The sequence below is a fragment of the Apus apus genome, chromosome 13, assembly GCF_020740795.1.
Source record: "Apus apus isolate bApuApu2 chromosome 13, bApuApu2.pri.cur, whole genome shotgun sequence".
In the NCBI taxonomy this organism is placed as follows: domain Eukaryota; kingdom Metazoa; phylum Chordata; class Aves; order Apodiformes; family Apodidae; genus Apus; species Apus apus.
Genome location: NC_067294.1, coordinates 10148485 through 10176323, shown reverse-complemented (window position 1 = coordinate 10176323; position 27839 = coordinate 10148485). Strand labels below are relative to the sequence as shown.

Genomic DNA, 27839 nt, shown 5'->3' with positions numbered 1-27839 from the left:
TGCTGGTGTTTAACAAACAATGCAGGTATCAAAGCCTCCCACAGTGTCCCCTTGCTTTGTGGCAACAGAAGAGAATGCAAAATGTTAACCTATAGATGAAGGGAGGTTGCTGGGGCTTGAAATAGCAGGGGAGCCAGGGTCTGCTGAGGAGCGATCTGGTCTGCAGAGGTGAGGTGGCATTTTGGGGGAAGGTAAAAAGTTAGATTAAGGAAACCAACTGGATTCGTACTGTTCAGGGAATTACAGCAACTGCATCTGTGCCCCTCCTGGGAGGTTATGAAGAGTTTATGGAAGTTTGCTTTTCCTCTACGGAAAATCACGGAAGCGTTTTAGTCACGGGAAGGGCTTTAAGTTACGTGCCACAGGTGGGGTCTGGCCCGTTTTCCAGAATCACATTACGTGGGGCAAAAAAAGGTTTAATTTGTATCGACAGGCATGATGGGTTTTAGGTACAGCACACAGAACTTCTATTACCACAGCGGGGTGAAACGCAAATTGTCTAGAACAGTAGAAGAAACGTTCTTTACAAAGATTAAGAAGGGCTGGGCCTTTTTATTTTCTTAAGTCATTTCTCCAGTTGTCTCCGGGTGATGGAGGCCAACCAACCCCCGTCCGGGGGGGGGGGGGCTGCAGAGAGCGGCAGAACCACAGCAGGGCGTGGGATGGACCCACACCCCGGCCCCGCGGACTGAGGCGGCCCTCGCCGCGCCCTGCCTTAAATACCCGCCGCGCGCCTCTCCGCCGTCACGTGCCGGGGGAGGCCCCCGCCTGGGCGGCGCCTCATTGGCCGGCGGGGCGGCGGCCGCTGATTGGCTGGCGCGGCCTTTCCCCCCCGTCCCCCCGCTCTCCTTCCCGCCCGCCCGCCCCACGTGAGGGGGGCGAGTCACGCGATTTCCGGGAACCCGTCAGGAAGGGACATAAACAAAACAAACCCCGAAGCCGCATGGAGGGTCCGGGCCGGAGCGCGCGGGGCGGCGCCCCCTGCTGAGCCCCGGGCGCCCGGTGAGTGCGGGGGGAGGCGGCGGCACAGCCCGGCGGCCGCCCCGGCCGGGCAGGGCGGAGGGCAGCGCGGGGGGCAGCGGGGCCGCCCCAGGGGAGGTGGTGGCCGCCGGCCGCGTTGCCGCGCTGGGGGGGGCGGTGGCGAGTGGAGGGGGCGGCGTTGGTGTGAGCGGCGGGCAGGGGGTGCGGGCGCGGGAAGGGGTGTGTCTGCCCTGCTGCGGGCACCGAGGAGGAGAGGGCAGAGATGGTGCCCGGCGGACAGGAGGGGAGCGGAGCGGCCGGAGTCCGCCGCCTCCTCCGCTCCCCTGGCTGCGCGGGGGGTGTGGCTGCTGGTGCGCGGGGGGCGTCCGGTTCCCGCAGCTGGGGTGCCGGGTGCGATGGCTGGGGGGGGCAGCGCCGATGTGGCGCGAAGGGTCGGTGAGCGGGGCTGCGCGGGGGACGCAGCGCGGGCTCGGCAGCGAGTTGTCAGCGTCCCTCCCAACCTCCATCCCTTGGGAGCGGCCCGAGCCCTTTACAAGGAAAGTGAATCTCGCAGCGAGCACAGGGAAGCGAAAGCGCCGTCCGGCCGGGGGAGACCGGTCGTGCTGGTTGTGCGGGTGGAGGGGCTGCTGGGCTGCACGGGGATGTGGCCACGGAGCGCTCGGTGCAGGAGGGCTGGGCAGTCCCTGCGCTCTGTTGGTTTTCGGGCTCCTGGTCACCTTCTCCGCTTTCGACCTGTTTGAGCGCTTGGGACGGCCAGGGGTAGACCCGCGGGTGTGGGGGGTCCTGTCCGGGACGCGCTGTTGTCCGACGGGGCGGGTCCCGTCCTGGCTGCGGGGCCGGGGGAGGCAGAGGGGGGTCCCGGGCAGGCGGGCGATCAGGCAGCGGCGGGGCAGGGCGGCGGGCGGGACTCTCCCCGCTCCGGCGCGGCGTTTTATGTAACTGACTAGGGCGGGGGGGGGGGGGGGGTGGGGGTACGGAGGTTCACCGGCGAACGGGGAGCGGCAGCCCTAGCCGGTTGGGAAGGGGCTTTCCCCGGGCAGCGTGGGTCGGGGGGAGCTCCGGTGGAGGCCGCGCCAGCAGCCCCCAAGCCCCGTCGGGGGCCCCAGGGCGGGGGCTGCCTCCTGCGGGTCAGGGGAGCCTTCCGCGCCCTTTCCGCCGCGCAGGGGCCTGGAGGCAGGCTGGCGGGGGCTCCCGGTGCCCCCCAGGCGGGCGGAGGCGGCTCGGCCGCGCTGGGGGCGGCCTCGGGGGGCGCGGGGCCGCGGCCGGTCCCCTCGGAGCGGCGGAAGGGGGTTTGTTTACATGTCGCCTCACCCTAGCTTGAAAGGACCGCTGGGCGGGTGAGCGGCGTGGGCGGCGGCCAATGGGAGCGCGCGGGGCTGAGGAGCGAGCCAATGAGCGGGCGGGGAGGGCGGGGCGGGGAGGCGGTGGCCGGGTTAGGCTGCGCTCCGCGCTGGCTGGCGGGGCGGCCATGTTGGCTGGGAGGTGTGTTAGTGGGTCAGGGGCGGGGGGCGGTGCGGGCCGTGCGGGCGCTGCCCGGGCCCGGGGCTGCCCGGCCGTGCCCGCGGGACGGACGGGGGCTGCAGCGGTGCCGCGGCTTGCGGGGGTGCCCGCGGCCCCGTTCCTCCGGAGCGCGTTGCCTCAGGGCGCCTCTCGCATCTGGGGGTCGAGGCAGGCGCGGTGGAAACCGGCGGGCGGGCGGTGCACAGCCCGAGCGGGGCCGGGGGGCCCTGCTCAGGGGGTGCGGTTCCCCCCTCCGCGGGGAGGACGGGGGGCGTTCCCGCCTCCCGCTTAAAAGCCAGTTCCCACAGACTTTACTTGTAAAATACCGCTGACTTCCCCGGGACGCCTCAGGAGCCGCTTCCAGGTGTGTCTCGGGCTGTCAGCCTCCCCGCACGGGGCTCTGACACCTCTCCGGGTCTGGCCTAAGTTCATGCAGACTTGGAGTCGGGGACAGCTTGCCGAAAGCCCCTCGTGTCACCAAGGGCCGAAGCCTGAACTTCATGTCCTCCCCTCGCCCCGAAGGTCCCCCGGCTCGGCCTTGGCGGGCTGTGACGCTGCCCGGACCGCATCCCTCGGGTGGGTTGAACGCAGCCTGCAGCCGCGGTGTTCCTCGGGGCATCGCCTGGTCTGACTGATCAGATATCAGCGTTCATTTCATGACCAGAATTTACTGTGTCACGCTCCAGTATGAAACACATGCTCATTTTTCAGGCTTTTTCTGTGGCAGAGGCTGAAGAGTTGCAGTCGTTCAGCTCTGCCAGCTAAAATGTTAATTTCTCACTTAAAGTAGGCATAACCTTTATGTTGTTGCCACTTGAGGGTAACTTGTTGAAATAACGCAATACGTAACCCGCAAAGTGGTATCAGATTCTGATAGTATCTTTCAGATACTTCAGAATGTTTTAAAGATGGTGATAAAAGATTGGTTAGCCTTTGGTCTAAGGTTGCTTAACCAAGTTGCTTCTAAGCATCTTTGTGGGAGGGATTAATCATTATTATGGCACGTTTTAATAGTAAGAATTACAGAGGGGCAGGCACAGGTGTTTCAGAAACTTGGTTGATATTTACTGTTGTCAACTTCAGTGTCAGAATTTCTATAGGAAATCTATTGGGTGGTTGTTTCAGTAGGAATGGTTTCTTGTAGATGTATCAATGCTCAGTGATAGTAATTTTTAGTTAGTAATAACTCAGAGACTTCATACAGTCCTTTGGAGCCTGTAGTTTACCTGATAAAAGAAAGAGTTGTTCTGTGTTTGGTGGGAATACTAACTGATGGGAGAAATCTGCAGCAGAGGCATCAAGCCATTGAGCATCCTTGCTATGTGTTTGTTTGGTTTCTTTTGTTTTTTAATAGTGAGAGTGACAAAAGAGCTTTTTGAGGGACAAAGATTTCAAGTCCCTTCAGTGTTAGCAGGAATTAATTGGGAATAAGTAGAAGCTTCTGTCTGACTAATAGACTAATAGTGTGGTATAAAGAAGTATATGTATCACTGGTTTAGATTCCTGTGAGTTGCATGTCTGTGCCATGTGCTTTGTGAAGCCTAATGAGAGGATTTTTTAAAATACAAGTTTGATAAGGACGTTTGACACTTCATATGACATGCTTGAACCTTGGTATTGTCTCAAAATTCAACTTAAAACTGTTCTGAAATCATAGATTTTAAGATTTAAAACTTGCTAGAGTTATTTTCCTGAGTATATTATATTTTTTTTAAATCCTCCTGTTTTTGAGCTCTCAAGCCCTTTTTTTACTCTATGGACTGTTTTGATTGGTGCATTTTTCTGACTTCTTGCTGGCTTTGAAGTAAGCTGTACTGGCAACCCATTTCTAACAGATGAATAAGAAAAGATAAATTTACAGTATGAAGACTACTTCAGATTGCACCATTCCCTTCATTATAAGAAGTTTGTGTTTTTTTCTGGGAACTATGTAATTATTTTTTTCTTACCCTGAAAGGCTTTGCGCTGTCAGAAAAAAAAAAAATAAATAAAGGAACAACCATTATGAAGGGATGTAGAATACTGCTGGAGATCGTCAGCTAAATTGTTGTCTGGTTCTGCTTTTGTTTTCTGTCTTTGCTTCTGGTCACACTCTGCTTCAGGGGAAATCTCTGGCTCAAAAAAAAATAAATTGAATGTTTGTCTTACTGCTAATTTTCTTGTCCAAACAACTCCCCTAACTCTACAGTGGTATATTCATAATGGTTTATGCAATTTGTATTTCAACGACAAGAAGTTTCTTAAGTGTACTTTTAATAATTTTAACATGCTGCACATCCCACTCTTGGCACTGGAATAATAATAAAGTTGCAGGTTTTTTTCCAGAATGTACAGAGCAGCTATTGCTTCTAGTAGGAATATATTTATTCTGAACATAATTGATATAAAATACATAGATGGAAGACGTTGTTTGTTGACTGAAAGTAAAAAACAAGACAAACAAAACCAAATCTTTTTTGGGTTTTTTTTTCTGCCTCTTGCGTTATGATCAGTTATTGGCATCTCCCTGTTTGCTTATGCAGTCGTGCTGAAGTGGACTCCAAAGTTGGGTAGCTGGCATGGATGTGCAGGGGTATTCGAGGAATGAACGTGGTGCTGTGTTCTTCTTGGTGATTCATCACCTCTTCTACCTGAAGCCTTGACATGTGTGTGACTGGAGACCAGAGCTTCTGCTTAGTGGTATCGCTTCCAGTTCTTGAAGTCTGTCTGCTGTGGGGAAGCAGGATTAGAAAAATAATACTGGGGGCGGGGAGATGAGCAGAGGAAAAGGAACAAAGACAGTAAAGTAGCAGTTTCCCTCTCCTAAAGGGAGGAGGCTTAAGAGAAGTGAAAGAGCCTTCCGATCTTTAGTTCTTTTGAATGGCAGTGCTGTGTGAGACTTGGGACCTGGGTGTCCTGAGCAGCCTCGTTTGCTCTCCAGGATAGAGAAGGCAAAGGACATAATGTCTTAGGTACTTATCCTGGCTTTTTAATACAAATAGAACCCTGAGAAGGTAGAGGGGCTTGACTTGTTCAGATGGGAAGGTGAAGGACGCTACAGTGGGTGGAAGCGGAGAAGACCTTTTGTAAGTGTCCTTGCTCATCTAGTGCCAAAAATAAAAAAGGGAGGGGGCAGAAAAACCCCTAAAAAACCACCCCCAAATAACCTCGCAAAAGAAAGTTAGCATCTCTGTGGTGGGGGAGGAAAGTGAAAGAACCTTTAAAAGTCTGGGTAATAATTGAAGGATCACGTAGAAAGAAATAAAAAAAAACCAAGAACATTACACTCAGAATCAAAACTGAAAAAAATGCTTTCTGTGCTTGAAGGCTGCACTGAGCAGAGGATGTTCTGTAATAGGAAGGAGATTGGCACAAACTGTGGAAGGAAAAGAAAATTTCAAGTGTAGGAGAACTTCTTGCCTCTCTAACTGTAGTACTTCATCAAATGTCCAGATGCAACAACCACAGCATAGTACATAATAGTTCTTTTAAAATACATGGCATAGTTTTTGCAAGTTCTCTGAAATTCAAAGTTTGGCATTTTTAACATTTTAGCCTGGGTTTGTAGGTTTAGTATTGACAGGCTCCCGTGACCTGCTGGTTTTTTATCTGCATCAAAAATGTAACTTTGACAAACTGTGCTGTATGATGCACAGTCACCATCCTGAAAAGTGTAATTGTTCATGTGATGAACAGGCATTTAGGTGCTGTGATAATAAGCACTGTACAGCCAACAGAATGGTGTAGCGACGCCCTGTGCTTTTCAGCTTGCAAAATACACTTCTGAATTGAGACAGAAATAGCAACTTCAGTTACAGCTACAGTAGAAATTATTTGTACAGGTGGCTGAGGAAGACTTGTAGGGTTGTCAAGCTAAAAGCTGGCAGTTGAGGTTTTTCTCTTACAGGAACATCTTAGCAGATAATATATTGTCCCAGGAGGGTGTTTCACTAGTCTGGGGCAGTGGCACGCAGGTGGTAACTGTCGTGTCTCCTTCATGCCACATGTTTTGAGTTTAGGTCCTGCCATCCTGCCAATTTAAGTGTCCTGCTGCATCAGTAATATCATCTCATAAGCTTGACATCCACTTGGGTGAAGTTATTCTTCCCAGGTGTCTTGGGACCACTATTAAACTATTTCAAATGTGTGTATTCAGAAAGTAAATAGACATGCAGAGGATTTTCATTAGGATTTGTCATTAGGTTAATTAATTATTAACTCTATAGGACAGGTTTGGGATACTTGTAGATGACTCATGGAGATTTTAACCAATGTATATATGCATGCCTCCATCAGTACCCCAGATTCTTAGGTGAACATAGGATTGCTGAGATGTCTTGCCCTTCCCCATGCCCAAGTGAAGGAGTGAGCCTTCTCCCAGGAGCAGGGGTGCAGCTCTGAGCTGATGTGACTCAAGAATCTGCAGAGACAGAACCAGCTCAGGGACTGGTTCCTTAATCACCTTAATCTGATTTAACTGCAGGCTGCTGCCAAAAGGAGTGGCACTCTGCCCGGGCCCTCGGGCTGTGTATTCCACCTGCAGTTCAGTCGGTTCATTCGCTGTGAGGCAACTACAGGATTTCACCTGTGTATCTCTGCATTTGGGAAGGGCTGATCTAAGGCATTAATGAAGATTGTCCCAAAGTAGAACTTCCTGTTGCGTTTGTCTTAGTAATTCTTACACTGCTGCTCTTGAGCTCTGCCACAGATCCTTCAGTTAATTCAAATCTGTATTCATTATAGATCACCTAACAACTGTACTGTTTTGTTCTGACTCAGTCTTGAGCTGAGAGTGCCAATAATGATAAATTCTGAAAAATGGGACTTCAGCTCTGGTCCACAAATCCATTTTCCTTCACAGGAACTTCATATTTTATATCTGTGCTTCCATAAATGTTGTTGACTTGTACTATACATCTTAATTTACCACTTCGTAAAAAGAATACTGGTAGTTAAATGTGAACATGGGGGTCTTTTAATTATGATCTCGATTCTGGGAAATTTACAAAGCAGTTAGAAGTAGGTCTGCTTTGTAGGGAGCATGAAGCATGCCTAGATTGTGCAGCTCCCTCAGGCAGTCTGTCTTTTTATGGCCTCACCATGTTTCCTCCCTCCATAGAGCTACAAAGAAAAATCTTATGTTGTAGAATAGTTTCATAGATTTTAATGGGATTCAAATCACATTTAAATATTAATATTATTAAATGTAAAGAATGAAATATAAAGAGAATTAGAAGCTATACTGCTTTGACCTGGGAGGACATATGCTGTCATTCTTAAATGGTGCTACGAGTTTATAGCTGAAAGATTACTCCAGACTTTGAGATGGCAAAAGTATTTTGAACATTTAATGTCTGTTTTGAGTATTTGAAAATGATCCAAAAGCTCCCTGGTCCTGACACTTGGACACATTGGTTGTTACTGAAATCATTGTCAGATTAATTTTTACCCCCCTTTCCCAGTTGTGTGTGAAAGACGGTGGGATGACTTGAGGTACGTGTTCTAACTCACAAAGAATAACCAGTACAGAAGCAGCAAACATCACCTTGCTTTCCCCTTTATGTCCTGCAGTGGCAGAACTTTGCCAGCCTCCCATGTGGATGCAGCTGGTGGTGATGTCAAAGTATTAATCTGATGTTCTGCTGAAAAAGACCTCAATCTCTGCTACTCTGTGTGGAAAGAAAGGTGGATACTACTTGGGTGTAGATTGGTGCTAAAGATTCTACACTTCTTGTCTCTTTGTTTGCAGATGAGAACATTATTTATTTGTTTTTAAAAACAGCCCCTGTCTCCTGGATCAGGCCAGGTTGAAAAAGTGAACTAGTCCTTCGTGCCACTTCAGTGGCATAGGCAGGACTAGTTCTGCTGGGTGAAGGGAGACAGGGGTTGTTGAGGCATGTGGCTCTGGGACACCAACTTAACTTTAAAATGTCGCTTTAGGATAAGTAAAAAGAGTTCCCTGGAAGCGCTAGAGCAGAAAGATGACTTTCTCAGAAGGAACTGGCTCTTGTTTGACACGGGCCCTACAAGGAATGGCTTTCTTTGGCAGCAGTAATGTGGTTTGACTGAGCACTTGTGTACAAGGGGACTTGTTTTTCTTTATATTCTAGCCACTGTTTGGAAGGCAGCATGTTTGGATAAATTAAGACTTCTTTGCATAGTGTCTTTTTTTGCCACAGTCTGATGGTATATATGCTGAATAAAACAAAATAGCTGAGATACTATCTGAAAGTAGGAACAATCAGAGGGATGCTGTTGTGTGCTCGTGGGAGGAGGGCTGAGTGCAGCTCCACTGGAAGAGAACACTTTTACTTTCTTTTGTGTTGTGTTTTTGGTTTTTTTTCAAAGGGAATAAACACAGCCTAAGCAGACAGCACCTACATCTGACTTAGAAGCGATGCTGAGTGAAGAATTCTGCTCAAAGAAGCAAATCTATTTTACCTAATAATGCTGAAAAACTGTGCAAGTGTGATGGTTTGGGTTTTTGATTATGCTCTAATGCTGCTTTTTAGCTAAAGTGACCTTTTACGTAAGGGTAGGGATCTCACAGGCAAGCAAACAGTAAGAAAGCAGCATCCTTGAAGACCATGTAGATACATTAGATACTGAAGTTTGATATCATGGGTTTTTTGGTTATTGTTTTTGGTACAACATTGTTCTTTCTTACTTCCTGCTACTTATTTTATGAGTCTTTTGTCATCCTTGTAGTGTAGATGTAGTTACTGGTGTCTGTGCTGAGGTGTTTGCTCTATTTCAGTTCAGTTTTTCCTTACGTTGTTAAAAAATGCAAGATTGAGCTGGATATGAGGCTCAGAAACCCCTAAACTGGTAAAATTACTAATAGATAAATTGGACCAGTTTCAACATGTGTCTTGAAATGGACAGAAGTGACACCTCTTAATTTGGCCCAAACTTTAATTTGTTCTGTTGGGGAAATCTGTGTCTTCCTCTCCAGTTGGATGGTGAGCATAGTTACTGTGATCCCTCTACCACTAGATGTTGCTATATGAGTGATGGATATAATCTTGTCTGATGTTGGATGGATTAATCTCCTAAGAAGATGAGGAGATACCACTGAAACAGTATTTCTGCCTATTCTGAAACTAGTATTTTGAGACGTTTGCCTGAGACATTTTTAGGATTTATGAGCTCTGTTACATCAGTCATAAGGATTGTTTCTTGTATACCCAGAAGTATGCTAGTCATTATTTCCAATTATGCAGCTTTTCTTTTCATCTGTCTTTAGAGTTAATGGTCTTGGTAGTGATGGAAAAAGGCAAAAAAAATGTAACTCAGCCAAAAAGTTTTTTGCAGGAACTCTGTTCTGTAGCATCTATGACTTTTCATTTGATGAAAGATGGCAGGGGAAGAAAATCACTATACATTTCACCATAAATAATCACTTTCCAGATGAAATTTTTTGTCTTTATTTCACTTTGGCTGTTTTTTAACCATTACTTTTTTGATGATTACTTACTTCCTTGAGTCTTTGCTGTTTATTCTACACAGAAGTCTACAAATAGAAGAGCTCCATCAGGGTGAGCTGAAGTTATCTTAAGGAAAAAATTCATTGCATGGATTGTGTAAACTCACTGAGACCGAAGTAAAGCTGGAAAGGAATCTACAAGTGAATAAAACAAGCAGTTTGGAATTGGATTTGGGGAATCTGGGCTTGGAAATGCCTCAGGTAACTCTGATACGATTTTATTTTTTCTGTAAATAATTTTCCTTATTAAAAAAAAAAAAACGGGGTTACAAGTTTAAGAGTGAATATGACTGGAATTAGTGGGAAGAATTTATAAGATACTAAACGGTATCTATTTTTAGGGTCCCTGTAGTGCCTGCAGTGGAAGCTGTGTTGCTCCTCTTGGTACTTTATTTGTTCACACAGCGAGATTCAGCAAAGTTGTGGTCTTGATGAGGGTGGTTGTCTGGAGAGCAGCCTTTTATTACTGCAGTGAATCACACATCAGCACACTGAATGACTCTCTGCAGTACAGGGTTTCTCCCTTCCCAGCCTTCAGGGCGAGTGTGCTAGAAGTGAAATAGAGGTCTGGAATTAAATGTAGCAGGAAGCCTTGCTGCCCATTCCCTGCATGCCCAGTCATCCTGCAGAATGTTTGTTGGCTGGGTTTTTGTTTGTTTTTCAAAATTCTGCTTAGTTCTTTAGAGACATAACACTCTTAATTTAGTTGTAATAATTTTGCTTTTGTTACAATCTCAGGTGGAAGTTTTATGAGTTCTAATGGTTCTGAAAACAGTCAACACTGCCGTAGTACAGAAGGGTTTGTATTTGGGTGAAGGCCTGCAAGCATGTGGTGCCCATTGATACTCAGAGATCTTGCCAGAACTCACTCTTCTCTTCTACAAACACTAACATATCCCTGAACTTGGCAAACACATGAGAATTTCAAACCAAAAAAAGAATTAGAGCAATGCTCTTGCAGCTATATGATGAATACAAATGTGTCCTTTGATTGAAGAGCTGTGTGTTGTTAGCTGGTCTTAGCATTCTCTTACTCTGAGAAATGCTGTGCTTATCTGTGTAGATAGAAACCTTCCAGATGCAAGTATAGCACAAGCTCAGAGACTGGAGTGAAATGGCAATACCCTTCATGTTTTGTTGAAGAAAAAAAACATATGCCTTTTCATAGCATGCTTCAGATGTCAGTATCAATTCTGTTGTAGCCCAGTGTGAGTGGAATGGACCCTCCTTTTGGGGATGCCTTTCGGAGCCATGTGTTTTCAGAGCAGACTCTGATGAGCACGGATCTCTTGGCAAGCAGTTCAGATCCAGACTTCATGTATGAACTGGTAGGTCACCCCTCCTGTGTGTCTCTGTAGCTTCCTCTTCTTGTCTAATGCCCTGCGTTCACGTACTAATGAAGGAGGATTTGTTCAATGCTAGCCACTGATTAGGGAAGGGCCTAACTGCTGGTCCAGCAAATGTGATGCTTCCCCCCTAGATGCTTGTTGAAGCTGCCCTTCGGGTGACGCTCCATATGCACGTCTCAGATACAGCTGGTGCTGATGTTACGGGATGGTGCTTGAGACTCTTCCTTTCAATGTTTTCTGCAAGAGCAGCTATATGCTACTTCACCCAAGCTGTAAATGCAAGGGAAGCAAAACAAAAGTTGATTCGTGGGCTGCTTATACTAGCATTCTTTTTCTTTTCTTTTTTCCCCCTGGCATCCAAGTCCCCAGCCCATAGTCATTACTTGATTGTTAGAAGGAGGTTTTCTGGCTACTGATAAACTTCAGCATATTCTCGTAAGCACCCAAGCAGGATTGACCGAGGTTAATCAAGACTAGAGCAGGCTGCCTGTGATGCCTTTCATATTTTAAATACATGGACATTGCTACTAGTCTAGTTCCTGATGACCAGTAGGAAAAGAATCCAGCAGCATTTGACTTGTATCCTTAGCTGTCTCTTCAGAAAGGTCTGCTGCCAAACGCAGAAGCTGGACTTCGTTCTAACCCTCAAAAGAACCTTTTATTTCAAAGTTGAGGTATCTTCATCTGTTGTCATTCTTACATTTCACTGGAATTAAGCTCACCATGCTAGATTAAGTAGAGGATAGAGATTGATACTTTTTTAACATTGATTTTTTAATTTGTCTTATTATGCACAGGACAGGGAAATGGACTATCAACAAAGCTCCAGAGACAACTTACTTTCAATGGAGGACTGCAAAGACCTTGAGAACTTGGAGTCTTTTACGGACATTCTGGACAAAGAAGTTGCTCTCACATCAAAGTGGGAGCAGTGGGACACCTACTGTGAAGACCTCACTAAGTACACTAAATTAACCAGCTGTGACATCTGGGGAACAAAAGAGGTGGATTACCTGGGCCTGGATGACTTCTCAAGCCCATACCAAGATGAAGAGGTGATAAGCAAAACACCCACACTGGCTCAGCTTAACAGTGAGGACTCCCAGCCTGTTTCTGATTCACTCTATTACCCTGATTTGCTCTTCAGTGTGAAACAAAGCCCTTTAAATACTTTGTTACCTGGCAAAAAAATTGCAACCAGAGCAGCAGCCCCAGTCTGTTCCTCCAAGAACGTTCAGGCTGAGGCACCTTTGTCGGACTGTGTTCAGAAGGCAGGCAAGCCTGCAACTCAGCCTGCTTCCAGTACACAAATTGTGGTGAAGACCAACGTGTACAGTAATGAAAAGGTGAACATTCATGTTGAATGTAAAGACTATGTTAAAAAGGCAAAAGTAAAGATCAATCCTTTACCACAGAGCAGACCAGTGCTGAGCCAGACACATGCTGATGCAGCAAAGGAAAACACCTGCTATTGTGGTGCTGTAGCAAAGAGACAAGAAAGAAAAGGAATGGAGTCCCCACATAATCACAGTACGCCTCCTGTTTTGCCTTTTAAAGACACTCAAGAACTGCTCCTTGGTCCACCCCAGGAAACCTCAGGGCTCATTGTGGGGGAGAGCAGTCTTTCTGCCAGCACATCTGTGTCAGATTCTTCACAGAAGAAGGAAGAGCACAACTATTCTTTGTTTGTAACAGACAGTTTGGGTGAACAGTCAGCCAAAGGAGACCCTGAGGAAGATGAGGATGATGAGGATGACATTGAAGACGAGGACCACGATGAAGGATTTGGCAGTGAGCATGAGCTGTCTGAAAATGATGATGAAGAAGATTACGAGGATGATAAAGATGATGACATCAGCGATACTTTCTCAGAACCAGGTACCAGCAATTTTGGGCTTTGTTAAGATGGAGGTTAATGGATTTGTCTGCCAAGTGGGAACGAATGCTTTTGAATGCTTTATATTTAGAGATGAGCAACACTGATCTTAACTTCTGAACTTTCATCCCAGATTTCCTAATGTTTTGCAAAATGTAATTAATAAAAGCTAGACAAGGTCTCTATTGCCCTGTTTTGTGAAAAACTGCATAAACTGTGGTCATGCAACAAAAACAGTAATAGGAAACCTAGCCTGAGGTCATAGAGCAGCTACCTGCAGTTGTTGATGTGCAGATTTTCCTAGTGCTTGAGTAGGTTGCTTTAAATTTATCCAGAGTTGTATCTCTTCATGAAATCATAGCCTTAATTTCTTAATTACGGAAGTCCTACTGTAGGTACAGTTTTCCACAGAATCCAAAGAATACCTATCATTGAAACTAATAGAACCATTTCTTGGTGGTTTTCAGCAGTAACACTTAGTGGGTCTTCAAAGGATACTGAATTCCTCTCTTCTGCATGTAGAAATGGAGCCTTAACAACAGAAATAAGAACTAACCTTCATCTAGAAGGTAACAAAGCGGTAACGTTGTGTAAAAATAAAATCTGAAGGGAAAGGGACAGGACTGTAACCAAGTATTAGTTTAATTGTGGAAATAGTATAGTATTCATGTTTTATAAATGCTTTGTAGTAGAGTCTAAGAATTAAGGTATTCAGACATTTGGCAATGTGTAACTTCAAGGGGGAGAGCAGCTGAAATTCTGCCTTTTTAAAAACAGCAGCTTCCCTAAAGCTTGTCAGTGTTTGTCATAATGAACTCTCAGATAAATTATTTTCTAAGTAGATTTCCTGAGTTGGCATTTAAACTTGTGAAGCATTATGCCCTTTATGTTACTTTTACATGTACATAACACATCTTTATTAGCATTTTAAAACCTCTTCTTCCCTAGCTCTGAGCTGAACTCCCTCTGCTTTCTGTGGCTTTGAGTAGCTATTACAGCTCTGTAATGATTGCTGTACTGCACAGTGCTTTGCAGCCCACAGCGGCATGTAGCACAGAAAGCCTGGTAACCTTGAGAAAGAGATGTGTTAAAATGCTGGGGTTTCAGTTGGTGGAATTGCAGTAACTATTTGCTGTTGGCTCAAATTTTACTGACAAGCAATTGCTCTCACCTAAGTACAGCTACATTATGCAGTACAGCAACTGAGGCACTTGGCTTACACAAGCTTGTTAGAACTCCAAGTGAATAAAGCTATTCACTTAGAGTATGGTGATATTAAAAGCTTCATCATGTGTTTTAATTACATTTTAATTGTACTTTGTGTTGGTTTTTTACCTTTAGAGTAAAGGTAAATACTGTGGATAAAGTTTCTAAAAATAGGAATGGCAAAGGAAGATTTAATAGCACTGAAACCAGAATTAGTTGATAAATTTAAGTCAAAGACATAAGTTACTGAAAGGACAAAAAGCTTATTGCTGACCTTCTGTATTTTTTACACAGTTTGCTTTTGTTCTTCTTCGTGTATGTTTTTGGAGTGCATGAAATGCTTTCTTAAAGCACTAGTGTTTTCTGAGGAACTACTTAGACTGAACTTCAGGAGCTTGGAGAAATAATTAAAACTGTGACTGGCTGTCGGGCAAGTTTGGGCAACAGTGGTTTTGTTGTCACCACAATACAGATTTTGCAATTTTGGTCACCTGCCGAAGTAATTTATAATAGGAGTTATCAGCCCAGGTCTTTTCTAGCACTTCAACTTATTTTGCCATTACTAGTATATTTTACCTTTCTCATTTGATAGAAACATTTTTAAGTGACTGATTCTCCCATAAAGTAGTCAAGAGATCCCAGAAATGGGATATGCAGCAACTGATTCATTTTTCAATAGTACTGGAGAAGAAATAGCTGAAAGGGAAGAGTGCTTCTAGAGACATGGAGATTGTTTAAAGAAGTTGCATTGCATCTCTTTGGAGCACCTGCACCATCAGCTCTGGGGAGAAGACTTATCATTTGACAGAAATCAGTATGATTAAATGTTAGAGAAAGGCTTTTCTGGTTTTGTTATAGTGGGGCTATTTTTGCTTTTAATTTGACACGATGCAGAAGTCTTGTCTGTCATCTTCCCTGTTTTACTTAATTTATCCCTAGTGAATTTAGACCTAAAAAACATAGGTCTAAAGGATGTGAACAGAGATTTTTTTTAGGAGGCACTTGTGGAGGGCTTGAATGGTAAATAAAAAGAACCCTTTCAGATTTCTGAGAAGCCTGCCAGAGAAAGTGAGAGTGCTATATGATCTTTGCTAAGAGGAGAATTCAAGGAAGGTAAATACAGTGCAGAAAAGCTAAACAGGTTTGTTGCACTCCTGTATGTCACAGTCTTGATGAGGACATTGTGCACTAGATTATTCTATGTAACTTCAAAATTATAGCAGGTCAGTGTTAGAGTTGCAAGGCAAGATGCATTAAGTCAACATAATTTTAGTTGCTAACTTAATTATAGTTTAAACAAGCAAACAGGAAGTCTTGGTTTTAACCTCGTTGTACATTCTTACCCATCAGCTTTCAAAGAGATTTGTTTTCATTGGTTACCTTAATTCTGTGTTGCTATGGAGATGGGCCACGTTTCTGCATATCTATTTAATGAGTTATGTAGCTTGATGTGTATTTTTTAAGTGGAAAGTAAGTGGGTTTTTTAAGAGTACTTTGATACTTATGTCAAACAGCATTTGGGTAATACAGAAATACAGTTAAAATATTTATGGTATTTGAAAATATATTTTATGTAAATTGTCATAATAATCTTGGCTATACAAGAAAAAGTGCTTTATAAAGCATGTTTCATTGTTTGATTTGCCTTTAAAGTACTGTCTTTTTAATAAACTAGAGAATCAAAGTAAATGAGTGGATGAAATTATTAGAAACAGTATTTTAGAACTGATTTAATCCTTCTGCACACCTGAGTTTTATTCATCCTTTGGTTATGAGGTGAGAGACAGACCAAAGCAAAAAAGTTTGGGTTTTTTCCCTTTTCAGCTGTTTTTTTCAAGTGCAAACAGACTCATTGAATGGACTGTTTTAAAAAGAAGAAAGTGTTCTTTGTGCTGCTGTGAAAAGATGAAGCAGAGCTCAAGCACATGGAGTCAAGGCTTGTTCAGCTTACAGTCCATTCAGTGGTTGGCTTTTCTTTAAGCTTCTTCAGTGTAGGGGGTGTTTTGAAATGTTTTATCTTTTAAGTTAATCTGAACTGTTGTATAGCATTTTAGTACAAAAGGTGATGCAGTGCTTTGGCATTTTTTAACCTTAGTATAGGTTATCTTTATTTTCTAAAGCATACATAGGATTTTAAAAACTGTGCTTTGTATTTGCATAATTATGGTATAACTATTAATGCAATGTGGATTGTGGCATTACAGTTTCTGTGTACTTCATGCACAAGCCATCATATCAAGTGCATCATAATACACCTCTAAAATACTATGTAGCTTTACTGTGGATCATTTCTTTTTATCTCCCTAAGGAGGTGCGGAGGAGATTGAACAGCTTGTGTCCAGATCCCTTCAGTTTAGATGGTCTTTTCTTACAGGCTTTAGGTCATTGTCCTGCTAACAGAGGCCCCTTCTCTCATCTAGTAGAGATGGGTGGTTTGATATATTTCCCAAAGGCCTTCAAACTCAAGGAAGAGCAGGAGTTGGACTCTGATCCTAATGGATCCCTTCCAACTCGGGATATTCTATGATTGAGTAATTTTGCTTTCTTTTATAGTATTTTGCTAATCCATCTTTATTATCTGCTTCTTTTCCTGTGCTTTTTGATTAGAGATTAATTAAAATCTGGAGGCAAGTTAGGATTATGCTCCTGCAAATTCATGAAGAAAATGGTTAGGATGGTAGAACTCTCTCCAACAGCTGTTGCCTGTACTGTGCAGTGATAGGGTTGTGGGGGAGAAGAGCAATAGAGCTTAAGGGGTCAGTGAACATAAAGGGTCTTTCAATGTATGAATAATTTGTCTCTTTTCAACTAATGATGCACCATCACTGGCTCAATGTCTATCCCTGGATTTAAGGCAAGTAGGCAGTAGCAGCTGACACTGAAAACCAAGTCTGTTAGATAATGTAAACCAGGCTTTGCCTGTGGTGTTGCTCTTAACTTGAATTCTCAGTCCACTGTTAAAGGGCTAGGAACAGTTTTGTCAACATGAATATAAACAATGCAATGCATCCTTTCAGGGTATGAAAATGATTCTGTGGAGGATTTAAAAGAAATTACTGCAATATCCTCTCGGAAAAGAGGGAAGCGAAGATACTTCTGGGAGTACAGTGAGCAACTAACACCATCACAACAAGAAAGAATGCTGAGACCATCCGAGTGGAATCGAGATACGTTACCAAGTAACATGTACCAAAAGAATGGTCTTCATCATGGTAAGAACAAAGTCGTAGTTGCAGAAGTCAAACTCCCATAATTGCAAGGGCTGAGAAGTTGTGTTTTGGCCATGACAATAAATCATTAGAACACTGCAAGTCTGTTGCTCAGTTAGCGGAGTTCTGCACTGTGTTCCAGGAATGCACAGAGAACATACAGTAGGAACTTTCAGTGTGGTTTCTTCCAGAGAAAGGTGGAGGAATTGAGAATTGTAACTTCTAAGTGCTTTCAGTGGAAACCCCAAGAGTTTGAAATGTTCTCAGTGCAATAGTCTAAACTTCCTGGATGGGTCACTTGACTGATACTTGCTCCTTATAGCTGTTACTTTCAGACCTGCTTGTGTTAGAAGTAAGCTGGAAATGATCTGAGATGCAAAGTTCACATTAACTGCAGCATGAGCAAACAGACAAATGGACAAACAATAAGGTGTAACTGTCTCTTTTTGCTCCTTCCTACTTGTTTCTCCCACCTGTGGGAATGCAGCACAGTGAAGCTGTTACTCTTTTGTGAATAAACTATTTATTCTAAATATCCTTTTGGAAACTTAAACCAAATGGTCTAATAATTGTGTTTTAGTCTCGGCACTTTTTGAGGAACAATTTGCTGTACCACACACATGACTAACATCACCCAGAACAAACCACTCTTAGGAGTAATGTTTGTTCTCTTGTCACGGGACCTGTTAGGTAGGCTGCTCCCTTTGATTTTGGCTTTGAAGGAGAAAATTAAACCAGCTTCTTTGGTTTTAATGTTAACGTTTCCTTGCAGTTGACAATTACTCTCGTTAACAAGCCAGCTTACCTTCTGCAAAGACAAAAGATTTTGTTGTTGTGGTTACTTGTAGATTTATTCAGGGAAGAAAACATTTGTTGTTTTTTTTTAACCTGCTTAGTTTTTATATGGTTATTTATCTTGTGAAATACTGGTACCTGAAGTCCCTATCACTGCTGCTTCTTATGAAGGCTTGTATCTATACTTGCTATTAAACAACAAATAACTAGACATGTATTGAGGACTCAGTCTCACCAGATACTTGAAGGAGCAAATGACCTTTAAGTCAGGTGCATACGCAAGGTGTATGTAGGATCAAACACTTCTTAACATCCTGAAGCTACAGAATATAACACATGCAGGATTTTCTTAATTGTCATGTACAGAAATCTACCAAAGTCATCTGCTACCTCAGATAAACCATGCTAAATCATCAGCTATCTAATAAATATTTTTGGAGTTTATTGATTTTAGTTTTATTTATGTTCTCATTCATGTCTGTTATAACTGACATTTTAATAGATAGCTAGAAAAAGACCCATTGCAGTGGCAGAAAATCTTAAGGAATAGCAATTTTGTCTTGAATATGAGTATTTCCCCAGGAAAACCAGGCCTTAAATAGCTTCAAATACAAATAAAAGGGGTTAACTAGCCTTTATGTGGACCATTTAAGCTAAATATTGCAGAAGATCATTTCAGTATCAGGCCTCATCACTCTTACTTAATGCAGAGCTTTAGCAATAAGATTATTTAGGAATTTAATCAATTGGAGTGTGTAAGAGGATATACTGGCTGAACACATGAGTTAGCAAGTTACAGGTGGGGCAGAACAACTGGGTTTGAGCTTGTGGCATACATTTTTCATCACAGTTGTGTGTAGTGTTTATCACATGCAGTAGTCTGGCCAGCAGTATTTGCTCTTATCTGATCTGGATATAATATGAATTGTACAAAGCAGTTTGTCTGGAAATGCTCTTTCTATTGTGAAAGGCTGAAGAAATCACATGATTTCTTCCTTCACTACCAGACAATGGACTGGAACTTAAACTGCACCCAAAAAAATACATATTTAAGAATGTTTTTTTAGAGGTTTGTGTATGTATTGTGTCACTTCCCAACCCAATTTTCTCCATATTTGAAATAGGAAAATATGCAGCAAAGAAGTCACGGAGGACTGATGTAGAAGACCTGACTCCCAACCCCAGAAAACTTTTACAGATTGGTAATGAGCTGAGGAAGCTGAATAAGGTGATCAGTGACCTGACGCCAGTCAGTGAACTTCCCTTAACTGCCAGACCGAGGTCAAGAAAAGAAAAGAACAAGCTGGCTTCCAGGTATATATATTAGATAGCACTACATGGATGAATAAATTTGGATTACTACAACTGTGCTCTTAAGATCTAATTAACTTTTGCCTCAAGAGATCCTGCTTCATGGTGGCATTTCCTGCAATGGGCTAATGACCAGTTTATCGAAAAGCGGGGCACTGCTTGGAGAGGTAGTTTGCCTGTTCCTTAGATAATGATGTGTTTCCACTGGAAGTTGGCTTACTGAGCTGCAGGGCAAATGATGGATACAGTGATAAAGTGCATAAGTGTGAAATGTGAGCAAGTGTAGGTAGCAGCTTTCAGTGAAGGTGAGTGTGTAGATAGATGGTTTTGTACGTCACAGCTCTGGGAGTACTGGTTGATAAGTTTGTGTGGCAAACAAACAGATGCTCTTAGTATTCTGGAATTTCTGTTAGTGTTCTAATTCTTCCCCTCTTCTTACTATAGGGCTTGTAGACTAAAAAAGAAAGCCCAGTATGAAGCCAATAAAGTAAAACTCTGGGGTCTCAACACGGAATATGGTAAATACAACTCTTCACATCTTAATTTTTCTTTTGTTCAGACGAGTCTGTGTTTGCACCATCATGTAACCTGGGTCATACCTGGCATTTTGTAGACAAAACAGAGTTGGTACAAACCCAACAATTTTGTTGGTACAAAAAGAGTCCACTCCATAAAGTGTATGCAGTTGGGTTACCTGCAGTGTTGAGCTACTTTACAGATGTAAATTATGTATATGTATGCATGTAATGTAAATATTTTTAAAATGTTTATAGATGTAAACTATTACATCTATGTTTTACAGTAAGTGTGACGTGACACCTTTGATTACTTACAGATAACAGTGTGTGGAAAACTGTGGATCTCTCTTGCTCCAGGCGGGGAATGTGCTGTACATCTAATCCAGGTTTTTTTCTTTGCAGATAATTTACTGTTTGTGATCAACTCCATTAAACAAGAAATAGTGCATCGGGTGCAGGAACCTAAAGATGATAGAGGAGTCAACATGGAACAAAAGTTGAACGTACTTATTAAAGACACTCTGGGTAAGCAACCAACTTCATGTATTTGCCTGTATGTGAAGAAACATTTAATCTGTGATACATTAGATTGCAAAATTTCTTGAGTAGAGCAGAGAAAGTAGCACTTCCTAATTGTGGTTGTCGGTGCCTTTTGGTTGATGACTAACCAAAGTGTTCATTGGCTTTGCATTACTTAGAGGAACGCACAGATATGTGCAATGAACAGTAACCTTGCAGCACATTTTCTTACCTTCCCTTTTAGGACTACCTGTAGCTGGACAGACATCAGAATTTGTGAATCAAGTTTTAGAGAAGACTGCAGAAGGAGACCCCACCGGTGGCCTTGTAGGGCTACGAATACCAACGTCAAAAGTTTAAGACCTGACATCAGCTGTTCTCATTGGTCAGATTCTACATGTGTTGTCAAGTACTTCATTGTAAATTGCATTCTGGTCTGCATGACAGTTTAACATGATGTAAAACACTTACAATTAGGTTCCATTGTTTTTAAATAACCATGTAGTAAAACAAATCAAAGCATGACATAAAATGCTTAATAGCATTTTTGGAGCATAAACCAGGTAGTTTCAAACCCGCTTTAAGCTTAAACAGAGAGATGAGGATTCTTTTAAAAATTATCTAGGACCAGAATATATCACTTTTGCTTTAGAAGCAACACCATGTTTTTGCTAGTAAAAAATGTTAGCATATGCCAGACATTGTGACAGGTTTATGCTCCAAGTAAAATAAGAGGAAGCATTTTTTTTTTTTTTGTAAAGCTGTCAATTTAGGGAGTTTTTTGTTTTGCTTTGTTTTGGTTTTGTTTGTTTTTTTGTTGTTGTGGGTTTTTTTTAATATAATTGGATTTTCTTTTGTTCTTAAAAACCAGTGAGCTTTCTTTGCAACCATTAACTTGTACATAGCACACGTGGCATTAGAGCTAGTGTGCCTATAAGACTTTAATTTTCTGAGCTTAATATAGTATTTAAATGTCTGTGCAAGCAAGAGAAAAAAAAGTCTATTCTTTGTGCCTTGTATTTTGGGGGGAGAGCTATCAGTATAAGCTGGTAAAGTTTTGTATGAAGAAAAACCCCGAGGGGAAAAACCAAGATGTATAGATGGTAAGATTATAGGTTTTAATGTATTTGTTCCAGCTCTTAAAAATTTTTGAATGTATATAGGAATATGTTGAAAATGTAGATATATGCCACAGAGTCTATGTATTGTATAAAAGATGGCTCTAGAAAACTCAATTTCGGTACTTTGGCCGGAAGAAAACAAATACTTGCACATTAATGCGATTGTTTATTTTTGTACCAAAGACAAATGCAACGGATATGGCAACCTGCCAGTCTAAGTAAAGTTTTGCACAGCTTATATGATACTGTACTGAATGTAAAAACAAATGAGAAAAAAAAAAAAAGAAAAAAATAAGAAAAAAAATTAAAGGTCAGGGTTAGGGATCTTACTGAACTGTGAATTTTTTTGTTTGGGTCCAATTATCTACAGAAGGAGCATTCATACATAACAATATTATTTTGCTGTTCCTGTAGTTCGCTTCCATGGTAGATAAGTTGGTGGCCGTCTTGGAGTCTTTAAATCTTTTTTTTTTTTTTTTTCCTCTGCACTTACTGTAGGAGATTTTAATATATTTGGATTTTAGTAAGCTATTGGTAAAATAGTTTTCAACTTTGAGAATTTAAAAAAAAATAAAAATATTTAGCTTGTTGTAGTATACTTCCACCAAACAACCAAAATAAAATTATTTTTATTGTAATGTGTATATATGTAAAGAGAAAAAAGAGCTACAAATATCTAATTCTTTAGTTGCCACTTTTCCAGTTGATGTATTATTATGCATGTGATGTTTCCAAGGATCAACACAGGCTTCAGACAAAACAAAAAAAAATTTATAGACTTTTATATTTTTGTACAGATATTTCGAAACTAGCTTCTTCAAACTTATATGTGACTTATTCTTGTTAATTCAGTAGTTTCTATGATTGAGGAATATTAACACACAGTTCTTATTTGCTCTTCTGCTAATAAGAGTTGGCTTTGTAGTCAGTGTTAACGTACAGATTAAAGCTTTAGCCTTTAATGAGAAAGTCCTTTATCTCAAGGCAAGATCATTCTCTGGTTTCATGGACCCCCTCCCCTGCCCCCTTTTCCTCCCTGTTCTTTCTCTCCCTATTTAAAGATGACAAAACACTGTTTACTGAAAATAGAAATACCAAATATTTTCAAATGTAGCTGCTGAAAAAAAAAAATGCAAAAGTCCATGAAGGCTTTCTCCCCATTCCCTTTGGGGAATTTCTCCACTTCATTTCTGGTTTGTCTTTGTTTGTACTGTGATTCCTTTTTGTTTATAAGTAGATTATTTTTATATCCAAACTTGTACTATAAAAAAGAAAGTCTGAATCAGTGCAGTAAGAGTGGCTGATGCAGGGGGCAGCCCTGCCACGTCCTTGTGAGTGTGTACACAGCCTGCTTTGTATCTAAATATTTTGGAAGACTCAAAAGGGAGGAGGAGGCAAAAATACCACTACTGAGCTGTACAGAAAGGCTTTCCTACAAGAGACTGAACAAATACCCAGGGCAATTTATTCAAAACTTTGTCAATCCACTTCAGACTCACAAAATCTGAGTGGAATGTGAGTGGTTTTGTTTCAGGTGTTTTTGTTGTCGTTAGGGTGAGGTGGAAGTTGGCTGCTGCTTTACACAGTGGGTCAGATGTATTCCTGTTGTCATTATTGCCAACGTTGCAGTTACTCTGGCGATGCACATGGCCCATAAAACCCCGACAAAGAATGTCTCTTGTGAAGTTCAGGCCCTGCCTGTACCACCATTTGAACACTGCTGTTCCTTTCTGATGGATGGTGTTCACGCACTGCTCAGATCTGAGAGGTCCTTACGCTATATCCAAGCTCTGCAGGCAAGGCAGCATTTCTAAACATGAAGAGAGCAGTTTTGCAATGAGGAAGAAACTTCTGTAAAAAATTAAACTGACAAGGTATTAAAAAGTCCCCTTTCTATCGCTCAGAAATACTGGGCAAATACAACTTTATAGCTTTTAAATTTTTGTCTGAAAACCAGAATATGATTTTGGTCTAGCATTTCAAGGTAGACTTTGAATCTTTAGTGAATTCCATACCCTCGCATTTCAGTGTTTTCTATGTATTATTTTAAGTTAAAGCTTTTAAATAGTTGAGCTTTTTAATGTTGACACTTTATTTTGTACCTATTTATATGTATGTATATCTTAGAAAAGCACTTTGTTTAAAAAGAAAAAAGAAACAAAAAAAAAAGGAAACTGCGTTTTATATGATTCCTGCCACTTGCTGCTAACTCTGGGCTGGTCAGAATGCTGCAGCGATACTTGATATAAATAAAACCTGGCAGTAAAATGTAGAGTAAAGATAAGACCTTTTGCTGGTTTAACTTTATCATAAAGGTGACATAGGCAAGCTGTGCAGCTTTACATTTTAACCAGGGGACTCTGTGGCATTTAAACCGTCTAGAAATGGTTGTACTTTAATGCCAGTAACAATCTGCTTCCTCTAGTGTCATTAAAATATATACATTTAGTGTATACTTATCACAAACAAAAATCTTATAAGGGTATAAAAACCAACAAATGTACATGTTCTGTTTCTTGGCAATTGTGGCATGCATTTTTGGATGATCTTTAGAGAAGACCATTTTCTAAAGATTTTCAGTGTTCATACATGGTATGTGGATCTTAATTAAGTCCTGGATTTTTTGTTTGTTTGTTTTTGAGTGTAGGCATTGTGAATATTCACTTTTAATCCTATATCCAAAAACAATGATACATTTTTGATTTAATACAAACAAAAGCTCTTCCTTTTTCTGATACACTGGATTCTCTAGAATTTGTTTCCATATTAAAAGCATGCTGTCATAACTGCTCTTGTTGAGATCTCATCAGTCTGAACTTAGGTGCCACACTTGGAATTGCTGGACTGCTTGTTCTACTGTACCATGTATGATTCTTGTCCTTTCCTACTTCCTTCATGACAGATGATGATGTGGCTTTATATTGTGCCTTACTTGTACACCTAGAACTAAATGTTTTTCATTCCCTCTGAACTCTTCAAACCTAACCCTTCTGAAATTGAATCAGAACTGATAAAAGCATCCTGAAGAAAGTCTGGATAGGTCTGATTTCAGTTTCTCTCAGTAGCAGTCCTTTTGTATTTATATGGAAGACCAGTTTTTGAACGGCCTTGCAAAATGTGGGGGTGCTCATGAAGGGTGTTTTTTAGCCCGAAACCCCTTTTGCTAACGTTTCCCTTCTCTGGTTTATTGAATACATTTACTGATACTTGGTGAGTACTTTTTTTTGGATGAGGGAGACTTATTACTGAAGCTACATTTATGTGTGGATGGCTGGATTTTATCATACCAATTGAAATCATTGTGATTTAATGAAGTTGCATTGCTGTAATGCTGATGTGAGAGTCAGGCTCAGCTGTGTTCAGTTTCTAACTCTTTGTAGATAGACTTCTTTTCCTACTAAGAGGGCCAGGAAAAAAGTCTTGGTTTGTTTGGGGTTTTTTAAAACAAGCAAATAAAAAAAACCTAAAATGGATGAAGGGTCTTTTAACTAACCTAAAAGCAACCAGGCACTTCTGAAATACAGTGGTGTCAGTTTTGATTTTATTTCAAAAAGATCCACCCCCAAATATTTATCTGATATTTGCCTTCATTAATAAAACAGCTTAGTCATAAAATAAAAAGACTGGATGTGCTTTTCTTTTCCATGAATCATTTAAACATAGCTATTTTTTAAAGCTCTAAAAGGCTTTATCAGGAGAATTTCAAAGGGTTGTATACAAGTTGCCTTCAGCAGAAATAGCAAATGCAATTCTGTTCCTCAAACGTGCTTGCTAGTCTTCCTGAAGTTCTGTTGAGGCATAACCCAGTTATGTACCATGAATGTTAGGATTTGGATTTGGCCTTGAGACCTGAATTTCAAGAATGCATCTAATAATGATTTTATTTTCTTTATAAGTTGGAGGCTTCAGTTGGAATCATCTAGTTAAGTGTGCTGCTATATGTGGTCTTGGCTTATTGACACAGCCTTGCACACAGCTGATGTTTATTTTGTTTACCCCAGGATTGTGTGAAGTACATTTCAAACAGTTACTGCTGCAGTGACTGATTCTTGTAACTGTATTAAGGGCATTAGTATGTTGAGACAACAGCACTCTTGAGTATCTCCCAATATAAATTGGGATTCATAACGTCATGAATGAAAGATGGCACTTTTAGGTTTTATCTTCTTTGCAGCATACAAAAATGTCTCTGTTTCTATGATTTACATTTCACAATATGCCATGTTTTCCCCCCCAATGCTTCTAGCATGATAAGAAGGTGTGTGCACTGAATTACAATCCTCAGCCTCTTAGACATTTGTGAACTTCCACATGAGCAAATACTGATTATGCATTTATTATCTAATGAGCTGTAGAGCTAAAAGTGGAGCCAGAAGTATTTTAAGCTACACTTCTTTTCCCCCATTTTTTCATTAAAAAATAGGTGTTAAAGAGTTTATCTTGAGTCAAGAATTTTTTATAGTCCGGTATCTCTAAGTCAGATTTGGGTGAGTTAACTAGCTGCTCAAAGGGAAACTTCTGGATTGGATTTGGTATTGTCAAAAGCACACTCCACCCTATCAAGATGTTCTGATTAAGAAACAGAACCTAGTAGTAGCAATTAATTTTATTACTATTTCTTACCATTATTGATAGTGATATATTCTGATTTGAATCCTCTATCTTCCCAGAATATTATGTCCAAGCAAAACTTCATGCTCAGTATTTGTGGTTGGATGAACTCTTGAGGCTGATGGCACATGCTAACATAGGTGGTTGTCAGGCAAGAAAAAAAGCATTTTAAACAAAACATGGCATCCTGTACTTGGGGTTATGATTGTAATGCTGTCCTTGATATTCCATAATCAACTTCCAACTGGAGCTCAGAAAAACTTACTGAGAGTCTTGTCTCTGTCAGAAAATAAATTTACCTTGTTAAAAGCATGATCTGTTAAGAGTTGCGATGTTTCATGTTGGTTAATAGTTGTGCAGTTTGTTTTGGTTTATTTTGAGAAGAGGCACAATTAAACTATTGACTTTGTTTACTCTGTCACCCTTGATCCCTAGCACTTCTATTCAGATACAAATTCATCAATGTATGCAACATCCTTTGTAATTTAAAATAAAAATTGTGGAGGAAATACATCTGGCATCATTGTATGTTTGGAGTCAAAGAGAACGGAGTGTGTCCCCTTGAAGCAAATGCCCTCCTGGCACCGTCAGCAGCTTTCCTTTGGAAGGGATCACAGCTAGCTAAGGGAGTAACTTCTTTCATCCGAACAGCTGCCTTAGGAAGGCTGCAGGATCAGCGTGGTGGGACCATCAGGAGAACCTGGGCTGCAGCCACCACGCGCTTTGGCTTTCTGCAGTGGCCGTGAAAACGGTCTCCGTTTTCAACACCTGCCCTGTCCAAACCTGCTGTGTCAGGCACGAGGCGGGGAGGAGTGTGTGGAAAAAGCAGAAGGGCCGTTGTGTTATCTCCCCTTTCCTCCTTCCAGGGGTACAGAAGGTACCGCACGTCGTTCCCGCAGCCTCCTCGTGCTGCCTCCGGCCATCCCTGCTGCAGGGAGGGCCAGAGATCCCACCGGTCTGGGCCTGCCCCCCCAGACCCCGTGGGAGCTCTGAGGGGTACGAAAGCGCAGCCTCCCAGGCCGGCGCAGCCCCGGGGCTCCCGCGGCGGGCAGGGCAGGGCAGGGCAGGGGCTGCTTGAGGCGCGTTTTCCGCTGGTGCGGGCTGGGGGGCCCCGCCTCGTGCCCCGTTTGGCAGGACGCGGCGCAGGGGGGAAAGCTCCGCTGCCCGCGGCGCTCCCGGCGCGGTCCCGCAGCGCTCCCGGCGCGGTCCCGCAGCGCTCCCGGCGCGGTCCCGCAGCGCTCCCGGCGCGGTCCCGCAGCGCTCCCGGCGCGGTCCCGCAGCGCTCCCGGCGCGGTCCCGCAGCGCTCCCGGCGCGGTCCCGCAGCGCTCCCGGCGCGGTCCCGCAGCGCTCCCGGCGCGGTCCCGCGGCCCCGGCCCC

The 27839-nt window shown here is 42.5% G+C and overlaps 1 protein-coding gene across 3 annotated transcripts; it reads left to right on the top strand.

Moving 5' to 3' along the window:
* The first annotated feature begins 889 nt into the window (after positions 1-889).
* Positions 890-26972, top strand: CREBRF (CREB3 regulatory factor). Of its 3 annotated transcripts, XM_051631065.1 has the most exons (10): positions 890-1002; positions 9970-10147; positions 11149-11274; positions 12093-13173; positions 13639-13740; positions 17395-17589; positions 19506-19695; positions 20137-20210; positions 20613-20735; positions 20974-26972. In XM_051631065.1, exons 2-10 carry the CDS (start codon positions 10139-10141, stop codon positions 21087-21089), a joined length of 2016 nt encoding a protein of 671 aa, XP_051487025.1. In that variant the 5' UTR covers positions 890-1002; positions 9970-10138; the 3' UTR covers positions 21090-26972. The 3 variants fall into 3 exon arrangements, with proteins under 3 accessions (XP_051487025.1, XP_051487027.1, XP_051487026.1); XM_051631067.1 differs by lacking the exon at positions 11149-11274 and having other exon boundaries at positions 913-1002; XM_051631066.1 differs by lacking the exon at positions 13639-13740 and having other exon boundaries at positions 913-1002.
* Positions 26973-27839: the final 867 nt, after the last annotated feature.

Coding starts and splice junctions, on each gene's coding strand:
- CREBRF (XM_051631065.1), top strand. Junction 11,275..12,092: donor CAGACTTCATGTATGAACTG/GTAGGTCACCCC, acceptor TATTATGCACAG/GACAGGGAAATGGACTATCA. Junction 17,590..19,505: donor AAAGAATGGTCTTCATCATG/GTAAGAACAAAG, acceptor TATTTGAAATAG/GAAAATATGCAGCAAAGAAG.